Source organism: Anomaloglossus baeobatrachus, chromosome 2, assembly GCF_048569485.1.
Source record: "Anomaloglossus baeobatrachus isolate aAnoBae1 chromosome 2, aAnoBae1.hap1, whole genome shotgun sequence".
Taxonomy (NCBI): domain Eukaryota; kingdom Metazoa; phylum Chordata; class Amphibia; order Anura; family Aromobatidae; genus Anomaloglossus; species Anomaloglossus baeobatrachus.
In genome coordinates this window covers 452,631,302-452,644,851 of record NC_134354.1, presented here as the reverse complement: position 1 = coordinate 452,644,851, position 13,550 = coordinate 452,631,302, and the positions used below count along the sequence as shown (strand labels likewise).

Sequence of the window (13,550 nt, the reverse complement as noted above, 5' to 3'; positions counted from 1 at the left end):
GTGCGTCTTATAAAGCGAAAAATACCACAGATATTCTATGGCTGTAAGCTCGCACATATCCATCGTGGAATACCAGGAAGAATCGATGTTGAGATCAGGTATCTGTTGGGACCATCTCATCACTCCCAGTACTACATGTTCTCCTTGATGACAGTGGCTGTATGTTTGGGGTAGTTGCAAAATAAATTTGAAGACAATCAGCCACTTCTCTTATGGTATTACATGATGGATAGGCATCTGGCTGTATTTCTAGCATTGAGAATACCATTAACTCTGTGGTTACTGAGCTAATTTTGACCTTAATGACCAGGCCAAATTTTAGAAATATGACCAGTGTCACTTTATGTAGTAATAACTCTGGAACGCTTCAACGAATCCCAGTGATTCAGAGAATATTTTTCCACGACACATTGTATTTTATGGTATTGGTAAATTTATCTCCTTTTTTACTTCCCCCATTTATTTGTAAAAATATTGGAATTTTAGCAAAAATGAAAAAAAATCACAATTTTTAAAAATTTCAGTTCTTATACGGTACTCTTAAACCAGTTAGTCATGCTGTATAAAATATCAATAAATAACACTTCCTAGATTTCTTCTTAACATCTGCATCATTTTTTAAACATTTTCTTTTGTTATGATGTTAGAAGTTAAAGTTTAGTAGCAACATTTAATTTTTTCAACAAATTTATAAAGACTGTTTCTTCAGGGACCCATTCAGATTTAAATGGATTTTGAGGGGCCTATATAGTGGAAACTCCCCAAAAGTGATACCATTTTAAAAACTGCTATTTTTTTAACCCCTTTTAACCTTTTAGTTACCACTGTCACGATTTACAGCAGTAATTGAAGGGTTATTTGGGCCTAATCGATTCCAAAACCAGTCGGGGCCAATGCCTGCAGGTGTCAGCTGTCATATATAGCTGTCATTGTGGGAATTTCGCCTTGGGTGGAAGAGCGCACTCCACTTATTCATTACTGCCATTTTAACACTGCAGTAAAGAGCAAGACCCCTTAACAGCCACCATTTTAAAGCATATTGGGCAGTCATTAAGGGGTTAATTCTCACAAATTCCCCAACCCGATTTGCTGAAACGTAGCTGCAAATTTACAAGGAATCTTCACTGTTACCTGCAAACACGTCTTATTGTATCGCTGCTCTCTGTTAGAGCTAAGTATTTATTTCTTACAAATCCCGAAGCCAAATTTATCAATGTTTTATGACATTTATTATAAATTTTTTTTTAGTAATTTCTTCAAAATTGTAAAATTTCATTGTGACGTACAATTATATATGTATTTTTTACATTAAAAATTAAAACATGCAAATTTTAGATAGTTCACTACAACCTCTTAAAAACACACTTTATTTAAATTAGAAAACAAACCCCAATATTAGTCTGCAAGAGAAACCCAAAAAACTAAAGCACAGAGATTGTAAAACCGCTTTCTGGGATTTTGGCTACATTTTTTTTACAGTAGCAGCAGAAGCGAATATTTCAGAAATGTTACGGACATGTTTGTTTTTCTTTGAAAATCATGAAAAAACGCCCCTACAGATTATGGCTTGAGAGATGGATACAGAATGGAACTAGCCCAAGTATGGAACAAACTATATGACTGATGATGTGTTATACCCTTTTGGTTAATATGGTACTTTATAGGATAGTATCGGTGAGTGAACAGGTAGGTGTACGTCTTCACTTGCACAATCCCTTTGCACAGTTTATTCCCTACCTTACTGTGGAGGTTGGCATTTTAAACTTGTTCGTAAATGTCACCTTTCCCTACTTGAACAGTCACTACTTGAAGTAGTATCCACCAATACCTGGTTGGATACCTCAATATATTGCCAACCAGAAAGATCTATAAATGATATAATAAGTAGAAATGTGCAAATAGTGAAATATTTGGGTTCGGAGTATGCTATCTGAATGCCGGGTTCTATTCCAGTATTCGTCACAAATAACGTACCTAATGCAAGTGAAGGGGGAACCTGAACATTTTTCTGGGAAATCTTCAAGAAAAATGCTCGGGTTCCCCATTGATGTGGATTAATTTTTTATTCGTTATGAATTCTGGAATAGTGCTGGGTATTCGGTAGAACTAATCCGAACCCAAATATTTAACTATTCGTCCACATCTAGTAATAAGCCATCTCTCTCTGGTAAATATCCATAAAAAGAGATGTCCTCACTGGGAGGACAAAAGTTCCAATGTGACGCAGAAGATCATTGCACGAAGTGCCAAGTAAACATAGTGTGAAATAAATAGGTCCCTTGGGAAAGTCTGAACATCATCATACTGATTTTACACAAGTAATAGCTATCTTTTAACCCTAGAACCCATACCTGGGGCCTCGCAGGCCTGCTAGGTTACTTGTTTTCTATGGTTGATTTCTAAGGTTGTGCGTTCTAGGGTTAAGAAAGACATGGAACACATAAATTTATATTACAACCATTTAGACATGCATAAAAAGTCTCAATTTGCGACTGAATGCTACACTAAATTATAACACTTCACACATTAGTCTAGTTGTCTTTTCTAGTATTAGGAATCCGGCTAATTAACATTAAAAACTTGCAATTTGTGCAACACTTTTGAAAAAAGTAATAATTTTGCGCAAAAATGTATCATTAACAGATACTATTTAGCCCACTGCTCTCTCACTCTTATTTAACATTGCAAAGTATACTACAATTCCTAAAAATTGCTCTGGGGAATTGCGCCAAATTTTGTCATTAGGGTACAACAATTGAGAAATATGGAGTAGTAGCCTTGAGGCGGCTACACTACACTAAAGATTTGGAGCCAATGTTTCCATTTTTGATAAATGTGGGCCTTATGTTTCCTAATTCGGGAAAGTGTTTTCTTAATTTCGATTTATTTTTATTTATATGAAAAACTGATACAATAAATATATTTCTTTTTATAAAAAAAAAAAAATAATATTGTCAACATATCAGAATGCATAATTTTTGTAAAAAAAAAAAATCTAAGAAGCTAGGATATCTGAGTATTTTGTAAACTGGAGCTAGAATTCGCTTTCTTTAAAAGTTTTTATTTCAATAATTTTAATGTTACCACAAATTGAAATACTATTAAAATCAAAGGGCGCTTTCACTGATCACATTAATGTACAGTACTGGTTAAAGTTTGCCATACCTGTTCATGGAATCATTTTTTTTGTCTCTATTGTAATATGGAGATCATAGATTCAGACTGAAGGCAGCAAAACCACAAAATGGCACATATGTAAACATAGAGTAAAGAATCATATGTGAAACAAAGCAAAGTACCCTCCCTTTTACTTTGATGACAACTTTACATACCCTTGGCATATTTTATAATATAAATAATAAATAATAATATTTTAGGGCAGCTTCATCTTCTAGACACCTGGAATGGCTTGGCTCTGCAAAGCTTCATTTGTGGAATCACAGCTCTTTAGAAAGTGTTTGCGGCCATCACATTGATGTATTTCTCTGGTACACTGTTCCATACAGTGCTGAGCCCCATTCCACAACTGTTCTAACTGTTGCCAGAATATGGAAAGAACAACTCAACTAAGAAAAGGGAAGGAGTAGTCCATCATTCCTTTAAAGCAAGCTGCTCAATCTGGAAAAGTATTAGAACCTTGAAAGTAACCTCAAGTGCAGTCATGAAAATCATCAATCACTATGATGTAACTGGTTCTCACATGGACCATCCAAGGAAAGGATACCAAGAATTATTTTAGTTGCAGAGGAGAAGTTCATCAGTTACCAGTTCTCATAAATAATGATCAGACATCAATTAGCTCCACATAAAATTGTATCCAAAGCTCCAGAGCAATCCCATAGTTAAAGGGGTTGTCCACTACTTGGACAACCTCCTTTCATTCTCCTTCTGCACCCCTATAAAAATAAAAAAAACCTATACTCGCAGTCGGTGCAGTTTCCAGCAGTGTCGGACTTGAAGGAGTTCCTAGAGGTGCTGAACACTTGGCTGCTTTCCTAAGTGACATAAACCAGAGTATGTATGAAACTTTAGTCCCCTCAGTACCCCCTTTTACTCTGATGACAGCTTTACACACCTTTGGCATTCTCTTAAACAGCTTCATAACGCCAAAAGTGTATAAAGCTGTCATCAGAGTAAAATGGGGGTACTTTGAATGGGCTAAGGTTTCATACATACTCTGGTTTATTTTACTGTTTCTTTATTGACTGTTTCAATATTTGTTCCTTCATGGTTTTGCTGCCTTTTTGCGAAGTCTACAATGTGCACATTCCGATAAGAATAAGAAAAACCATTGCATGAACAGGTGTGTCCAAACTTTTGAATTGCACTGTAATGAAATGGTACCAATAAATGTACCTCTAACTAAAATCATTCATTGATTACCTCCTTTTCTCTGTAGAATTGTGTTGATTAATATAGAATTTTTTATATTAAATTATCGCTACATTTCCTGAAGTTTGCATTGTATATTTGCTATTTTTGATCCTATATTTTGTGCTATTTTGTACAGATGCAGTGGCAGAATGTGGAACATGTTGGTGATCAAAGTCCCTATGTTACTTCAATAATCCTCCATGTCAAGCAGAACGTCCCCATTATTCGAGATAACTTGGCTTCTACCCGAAAATACTTCACTCAGTTCTGCATCAAGTTTGCCAAGTACGTTACTAACGGTTTGATTGACCTTGATGAATGCAGCCATTATTTATTGCTTGGTAGATTACTACATCCAAGTTATTTTCTTTCTAGCAGAATTGCTAGAAACAACTTCTCTGTGGTTTTTATGGTTTTATTGCCATAGCGGGAAATCTGTAGTTAAGTCTGAGGCCGGCCCTTCAGAACACGACATCAATGGATAAAATAAGTGGATCAAGAATTGTGCCAAGCATACCAATTTGGTATTTTAAATATATGTAAATGCTTTCTTTGCTAGAAATACAAATTAAGGGTTTCAGTTTTTCTCCATTTGTTTTTGTTTTTTAGATACAATTTGATTTTCCTGGCAGTGTGCTTTAGAATAATATTGAACAGTATTATGTTGCTGGTTTCCTCGCAGTACTGCCCAAGATTGGTTTAACCGCTGCTGACTTAAGCTGTCATGCTCTCCTCATGCGTTTTGCAATAACCTACATCTCATTAACATTGAAAAAATACAGGTCACGATAAGCAGCAGCCAATGGATTTCTGATGACATCTGCAGGTGCCTTATTTTGCCAATATATGAGGAATTTATATTTTATATATATATATATATATATATATATATATATATATATATATATATATATATATATATATATATATATATATATATATATATATTTATATATATATATATATATATATATATATATATATGAGAGAGAGCGGTATATAGATATATATATATATATATAAAGTATATATAATATATATATATAGTTCCCTCATATAATCTTCAAAGTGTCTCTATGGGTGGCTTCCGAGTATGCGAAGTGCGTAAAATCATTGGCTTTTACTCTAATGCATAATGCAATTACATCCTAAGCTGTAAGCACAGTGGGGTATTAAAGATGTAAAATTAATGAGAAACTGCAAATATATGCTTGGCGGCTGCTTTACTAGCTAATCGTTTTTACTACTAATACCATAAAATAATATGAATGCAATTTGTAACATTTTTTGATTAAAAAAAATAGCTTTTCAAAGATTGACATTCACTTTAAGGAGTTAAGGCACCATCTGCACCTCTGTCTGAACTGTAGAAGTATTCAGGTACCGTGCTTGTGCAATATCCCTCCTGTGTGCGAACAGGAACCTCCTGCTCACATACACTGTGCCTCCACAAACAGCTGCATCATTCATCAGTATAAGCCCAAGCCATCTCCGCCTTCACCATTCAACATTTTTTTTCACTCCAATGCTCTTTTCTAAAAGTATACAGTTGGATCAACTATTGCCCTTAATATTTTATTTATAAATCAGTCTTAAAAGGATCGTCCACTACAGGACAAGGAGGTGAGAAATATAAGAAAAAAAATGATACCTCCTGTAAGACCGTTGATGCTTCTTCATGGTCATTGCTGAAATCAGTTTCCTTCTCTTCCATTGGTATTAACATCCTATAGTAGCATTATGTGTAATCTGCAGTCAATCACTGATCAACTGCGCTGTTCAAAGTAGGTCCAAGGCAAGTGGAGAAAACCGTATTTGTCCACGTCTACTTAGGGCACAACTCAGATGTCACATGTCAGTGTCCTTTAGACATATGGATGATGTTTACCAATTTGCCTATTTAAAGGGAACCAATCACCAGTATTTTCGTATATAAGCTAAAGCTTATCATCAGGCTGATTCTATACATACCTGTAGGGGGCAGCTCGGATGTTTAGGTTTTGAAATCCAAAAAAGTAAAGTTTATAAAATTAGCTACTTGTTGAGTGGCAGCAGCTGAGGATCAGATAATATATTCATAGCTATCCCCTCCCCCTATTAGAATTAGCATAAGTATTATACAAATGATTCACTGTCTAGCAGGACCTGTGGTGAGGTCATACCCATGTGACCAGAAGGGGCGGGGCCTCAGCCAACAAAGCTGGATACCAGGTCACATGGGTATGACCTCACACAGGTCCTGCAACAAAGTGAATCGTTAGTATAATACTTATGCTAATTCTAACAAAGGGAGGGGCTAACTATGAATATATTATCTGCTCCATTGCAACTGCCACTCAAGCAGCTGCCGATTTTTTTTTTTTAAACTTTACTTTCTTGGATTTAAAAGCCTAAACATCCGAGCTGACCATTAATGGTATGTAGATAATCCGCCTGGTAGTGCCAGTATAGCAATGGCTTTAGCTTATATACGAAAATCCTGGTGATTGGTTCCCTTTAACGACTTGTTTAGAAGCCTTTTGTTGATGGTATATTTTATTTATGTCTTTTTCTTGCATAAATATCGCCATCATATTCCTCAGCGCTTTACAGACATTATGATCACTGTCCCCATTGGGGCTCACAATCTAAATTCTTTATCCTGTTTTTGGCGTATTAGGGGAAACTCGCACAAACACAAGGAGAACATTGATACTTGTTGTCCTTGGTGGAATTTGGGAAATCGGAGTTTGAACAAAGCCTTAATTATAAAGATTTTTTTTTAGCCTCTAGTGATTCTCTCTAAATGTCTGTTCCTAAGTGTTATTATTGATATTTGCTGGTCAAGCTTATACCCTTCTGCTATTTTTCTCCTACTTTAACAGGCTGATTGCTGAGTAATCTCCCGCTGTTCTTGGCTAGGCTTGTAGGTTACCCTTCAGGACTTATTTAGACACCTGGCTTGTGCAGCCTTTCCAGCAGTACGGGCAAGCTCCACATTTCCTCTAGTTATTTATGTTTTGTCCCAGGACCAAGTTCTTATAATTAAGCCATTCTCTTTGGATCTTTTATATTGTTTATTTTATCTTATAACACTCATTCTTTTGTGTATACAGAGGACCCAGATATTATACTGGTCACAAATTACCATTAAAACAAGGCTATGCTCTGTGTATACTATTTGTTTATATTCGTTCTAAAGCTTTTATTTCCTTTCATACACTTGATTCATTACCTACATTTAATATCAGGGTAATTAGTTACACATAATTCATATACTCTGGGATTTTTCCTATTAATTGTGTCTGGTATACAAAATAAAATAGGCTGGGATTGCTTAGATTTGTAAATAAATACAAAATTGGCATACATTTTTACTCTAGAAAATATAAATATTTTTGCTAAATATAATATGATAATGTAATATAATTAACTTTTCAAATGTTCACTTGGGCTTCATTTCCTCCTAATTTTTTTAAATTAATATGCTGCTGTTTAAGGCTTTCTTCATATAAAAGAACTGTGTTGTGCTGTTTAAAGGGCTGGTCCACCACTAGGACATACCCTTCTTATTCCACAGGTTTCCACCAGGTAACATAATAAAGCCTATTCGCACCTCCCATAAAGGCGCCCTTCCAGCAGTGTCTGGCCTCACAGTGCCGGAGCTCACGTTGGGTTGTAAAGTCACGCGAGCCACACAACCAGTCAGTGCCGACTTCCTTCTCCCTGTCTCTGGACCAAACGAGTAATCAACAGGAAGTAAGCTCAGCCACTCTGCTCACTTCCTGTTGATTAACTCATTTGGTCCAAAGATGGGGAGGCAGAAACCAGCGTCGATTGGACGCGGGGCTCACATGACTTTACAACCTCACGTGAGCCTGGACATCACTGGAAGGGCTCCAGTATGGGAGCTGAGTATAGTTTTTATTATATTATCTGGTAGAAACATGTGGAATAAGAAGAGGTTGTCCTAGTAGTGGACAACCCCTTTAATATAATCGGGTCTGTCAGTTACCTTCACAGAATGGATATCATCTGTTAATGGAGCCTTCTACACAGTTAAAAGAGCTTTAGAAACCAGAAAAACACAAGTTATTTAAGCATACTACTATATATACCTTCTCCATGCATATCTCTTCCTTGAATGACATTAATTGATGAACCACATGGCTTTTGTTGTGCTCTGAACAAGCAGATCTTTGCATTGCATTGTAAGACATTTTATGAGATATACCCTTGGAGGATTGTAATGGTCTACTATTAAATATATATTAAGTGTTATTTGGAATTCATGTTCAATTTTCTCAAGGTATTATAATGTGAGGCACGATTTCTTGTCATCACAATAGGCATAGACTGTGATTGGCATATATTTCTAATTTACTGCCTCTTGTCTACTGCTTCAGAATGACAAGGCCTTGGAAACTGCTGTACTTCCAGCAATCCAGTCTTCAGTGGAGGTGCACAGGCTTTGACCTCTACTCCAATTCTTGTCTTTGGGACTGCTGAAAAAAGTGGACTATAGCACTTGGCCATTTCTAGCAGTCCCATAAAAAATGAATGCATCTGAGGTTGAGCATACGGTACGCCACTGCATTCAAGCAGGCTTCCAGAGCTCTTTACTCCAGATTGCTGAAGGTCCCAGCAATATCAACAAGTTATCCCTTCCCTTATGGATAGGGGGTAACTTGGTATTTTGGGAATAAATCTTTAATTTGAAACAAGTGTTAAGCTAAATTTACCCTAGCTGATTATTGTGAACTATTGTTCCATGGAACGCTCGTTTCTCTATAATCAGATTGTGTAAAAAGGCTGCCAGTTGCCCACCAAACAGGCAAAACATTTGTTTGTCTGGTGAAAATGCTTTTAAGTAGGCTTAAAAATTATCATTCTTGGAAGCACAAGTCCTGTGTACACTGTGTATGTGTATCCGAGAACATTGACCAGTGATCGACTATTCATACAGAATCTATTACTAATTTTCTGTGTGCATAGGAAATGCTGTCTGTCTAAACAGGCAATTAAGCCACTGTTCGTCAGTCAGGTACCTGATAAGTGATCACTTAGCGCCACAAGGCGAGGTTTGTAAACCCGCCTCTGTTTTCATTTTAAGATAGTTAATGATCTCATCTAGAGGCTCAGCAGTTGTACTTATTTCTGTAGGATCTTTTTTTTTATGCATTAACCCATTTACGTTGAACTTGTTGTTTTTCAGCTCCTTCATTCCAAAGTTTATCAACCACCTTTTTAAGTGCAAGCCTATTAGTATGGTTGGAGCTGAACAGGTAAGAGTTTAATTTCATGCCTGGTATATAATAAATTGAAAGTAGTTACCTCAACTATTCAGTTGAAGACCTCCTGCTTACCCCATAGGTAGGGAGTTTCAACACTAAATGGTCTCAGCATTCATAGTTCATGTAACCTCATTCCTGGCTGTGTCTTTTTGCGCTGATGCTGAATAAAGGCCACCTTTATTTGTGAGGCTGCACTTCCTCTTGATTGATTGCCTTAAAGGGAAGGTGTTGTCCAAAAAAAAAATCAGTAACTGAAGAAATGGAAATGTAAAGCATTAATGTTTTGTTTAAATATCATTTGTTTTTAATATAAAAAAATGTAAAAGTTTGATATTTTCCACTCTTAAACACTAGGGGGAGCAGTTGCTGAAATCCTACTGTAGAACCAGCTCACATTACAGCTACAGTTCTGCTCTCATGTGTCTGATGTCACCCCCCCTCACAATCTGGGGGTTTCCAAAATGATATGGGAAGATGAAGTTTAGGATCACAGTGCAGAGCCATTTTGTTGGTGACCGCAAAGTGATCCTAATGTCTAAAGTGTCACCAAGGACAGCTGCATAGTACTCCCCACATAGTGCTCTGCATGCGCCATACCAGCAATGCTCTGCCGCACGCCCACCCATCCACAATGCTCTGCCACGTGCACGCCCTCCCGCAATGCTCTGCCGCGTGCACGCCCGCAATGCTTTTCCGCATGCCCGCCCGCAATGCTCTTTCGCATGCCCGCCCGCAATGCTCTTTCGCATGCCCGCCCGCAATGCTCTTTCGCATGCCCGCCCGCAATGCTCTTCCGCATGCCCGCCCGCAATGCTCTTCCGCATGCCCGCCCGCAATGCTCTTCCGCATGCCCACTCGCAATGCTCTACCGCATGCACGCCCGCTCGCAATGCTCTTCCTCATGCCCGCGCGCAATGCTCTGCCGCATGCCCGCGCGCAATGCTCTGCCGCATGCCCGCGCGCAATGCTCTGCCGCATGCCCGCGCGCAATGCTCTGCCGCATGCCCGCGCGCAATGCTCTGCCGCATGCCCGCCCGCAATGCTCTGCCGCATGCCCGCGCGCAATGCTCTGCCGCATGCCCGCCCGCAATGCTCTGCCGCATGCCCGCCCGCAATGCTCTGCCGCATGCCCGCCCGCAATCCTCTGCCGCATGCCCGCCCGCAATGCTCTGCCGCATGCCCGCCCGCAATGCTCTGCCGCATGCTCGCCCATAATGCTCTGCCGCATGCCCACCCGTAATGCTCTGCCGCATGCCCGCCCGCAATGCTCTGCCGCATGCCCGCCCGCAATGCTCTGACGCATGCCCGCCCGCAATGCTCTGACGCATGCCCGCCCGCAATGCTCTGACGCATGCCCGCCCGCAATGCTCTGCCGCATGCACGCCAGCAAATGCTCTGCCGCATGCCCGCCCGCAATACTCTGCCGCATGCCTGCCCGCCCACAGTGCTCTTCCACATGCCCGCCCGCAGTGCTCTGCCGCATGAACGCCCGCCCGCAGTGCTCTGCCGCATGCACGCCCGCCCGCAGTGCTCTGCCGCATGCACGCCCGCCCTCAATGTTCTGCCGCATGCACGCCCGCCCTCAATGCTCTGCCGCATGCACGCCCGCCCTCAATGCTCTGCCGCATGCACGCCCGCCCTCAATGCTCTGCCGCATGCACGCCCGCCCTCAATGCTCTGCCGCATGCACGCCCGCCCTCAATGCTCTGCCGCATGCACGCCCGCCCTCAATGCTCTGCCGCATGCACGCCCGCCCTCAATGCTCTGCCGCATGCACGCCCGCCCTCAATGCTCTGCCGCATGCACGCCCGCCCTCAATGCTCTGCCGCATGCACGCCCGCACTCAATGCTCTGATGCTCTGCCGCATACACGCCCGTTCTCAATGCTCTGCCGCACGCACGCCCATGTATACCGCGCTCCTCAGTATACCACGCCCTGCTGTAGACTGCACTCCTCAGTATACTGTGCTCTGTGGAGCGGAAGCCCGACGTGAGAACACAAGAGTGGGGGGAGCTGCAGGGGGGTGGTGGCAGCTGGGGGAAGAAGGGGGGATGGTTAGTCAGGGAGAGGGGAAAGTGGCCGCAGGATTATCTGAGGTGGGAAGTGAGGGTAGCAGCGGAGAGGAGGGAAGCAGCGCCACTACTCGCACATCCCGAACGGGTATCGGGAGAAAATGCAGCGCATAACTTATGCTGTGAGCTCCACAAAGATGGTGGTGATCTCCTCCCTCTGCTGTGATATGGACAGCCCAGGGGGAATGTCCAGCTCACAGCAGAAGCAGTGTCAGTGTTAGAGAATAGAGTCGCAGCCCGACAACTGTGTGTTGTTACACACAGCAAATCCAAGATGGCAGCCCCCCGGTATTTCAATAAAACTAGAATTAAATAAAAACTAACTAAACTGTGAATTTAATTTTGTATTAAAAATACTTGATTTCATAATCACTATTATTAATACAAAAATAAAAAAACGTGACACCTTACCTTTAAAATCTAATTTACTAATACATGGACAGTTTTCAAGTTTTCATAGAAATCCTAGTAATTACGCCAAAATTTGTTTTTAACATTTATGCAGGCTATGAAGTAGCGTTTACTGACCATGTACAATATGTCTGTAGTCTACAGTATACCCCCCAGGGTCCTTACTAAGGACAGCTGGTATGCTGTCAAAGCACAATGGGTCCGTTTCAGTTGTGGCAAGCTGCATCTAGTTGTGCTGACATCATTTTCAGAATTTCGTAGCTCAGTCTATAAATTTGAGGTTTTAAAGGATGATTTCAAACCTCTGTCCACAATGTCCTTATTTCATTAAACTTTCATGCAGACTTTTCAGACTTCAAAAACAGATCCTTTAAATATGTCAAGAAGTAAAATGAGAAAACATACCTTTTATCAAAACTATTCAACTATTTAAGACTTCTTGTGGAAATCTGTGTTACTGTTTGAGTCCGGATAAAATTAAAAGGAAGCAAAATGGGGATTAGAGCAGGACAGTTATACAGTTACTAGAAGGTGGCCCGATTCTACGCATCGGGTATTCTAGAATTTACGTATTGTGTAGTTCATGTATGATTTTTGTTATATATATATATATATATATATATATATATATATATATATATATATATATATATAGATGTTGTTGTGTGTAGTTACTAAGTGTTTGTGTAGGGCGCTGTACATGTTCTGGGTGTTGTCTGGGTGTGGTGGGGGGTGAGAGCGGTGTTGTATGTGTGTTGCGTGTGTTGCGTTGTTTGTGGAGCGCTGTGTGTCTGTAGCGTTGTGTGTGTGTGTGTGTTGCGCGGTTTGTGTGGGTGTGGTGTGTTTTGGGGGAGGTATGTTTTGTGCAATGTGTGTGTTGTGCGGTATGTGCGTATATTTATGTATGCCGCGGTGTTTGTGTGTTGGGTGTTGTGTGTGTGCGGCGTTGTCTGTGTGTGTGGGTGTCTGTGTAGGGCGGTGTTTGTGGTTCCCAGTGTGTGTGTGGTGTGTTGTGTGTGTGTGTGTGTTGGGGGGAGGTGTGCACACCCCCCATCGTGCCCCATCCCCCATGCTGCGCACCCCCATCGTGCCCCATCCCCCATGCTGCCCACCACCCCCTATCGTGCTCCATCCCCTATGCTGCGCATTCCCCATCGTGCTCCATCCCCTATGCTGCGCACTCCCCATCGTGCTCCATCCCCCATGCTGCGCACCCCCATCGTGCTCCATCCCCCATGCTGCGCACTCCCCATCGTGCTCCATCCCCCATGCTGCGCACCCCCCATCGTGCTCCATCCCCCATGCTGCGCACCCCCCATCGTGCTCCATCCCCCATGCTGCGCACCCCCCATCGTGCTCCATCCCCCATGCTGCGCACCCCCCATCGTGCTCCATCCCCCATGCTGCACACTCCCCATC

The 13,550-nt window shown here is 41.1% G+C and overlaps 1 protein-coding gene across 1 annotated transcript in view; it reads left to right on the top strand.

Annotated features, from left to right (window-relative positions):
- The window catches only part of VPS53 (VPS53 subunit of GARP complex), a 338,297-nt gene that overhangs the window by 250,950 nt on the left and 73,797 nt on the right, over positions 1–13,550 (top strand). The window contains exons 18-19 of the mRNA XM_075336305.1: positions 4,511–4,659; positions 9,569–9,638. Of these exons, the coding sequence (XP_075192420.1) occupies positions 4,511–4,659; positions 9,569–9,638 (219 nt within the window). The remainder of the gene's footprint in view (positions 1–4,510; positions 4,660–9,568; positions 9,639–13,550) is intronic.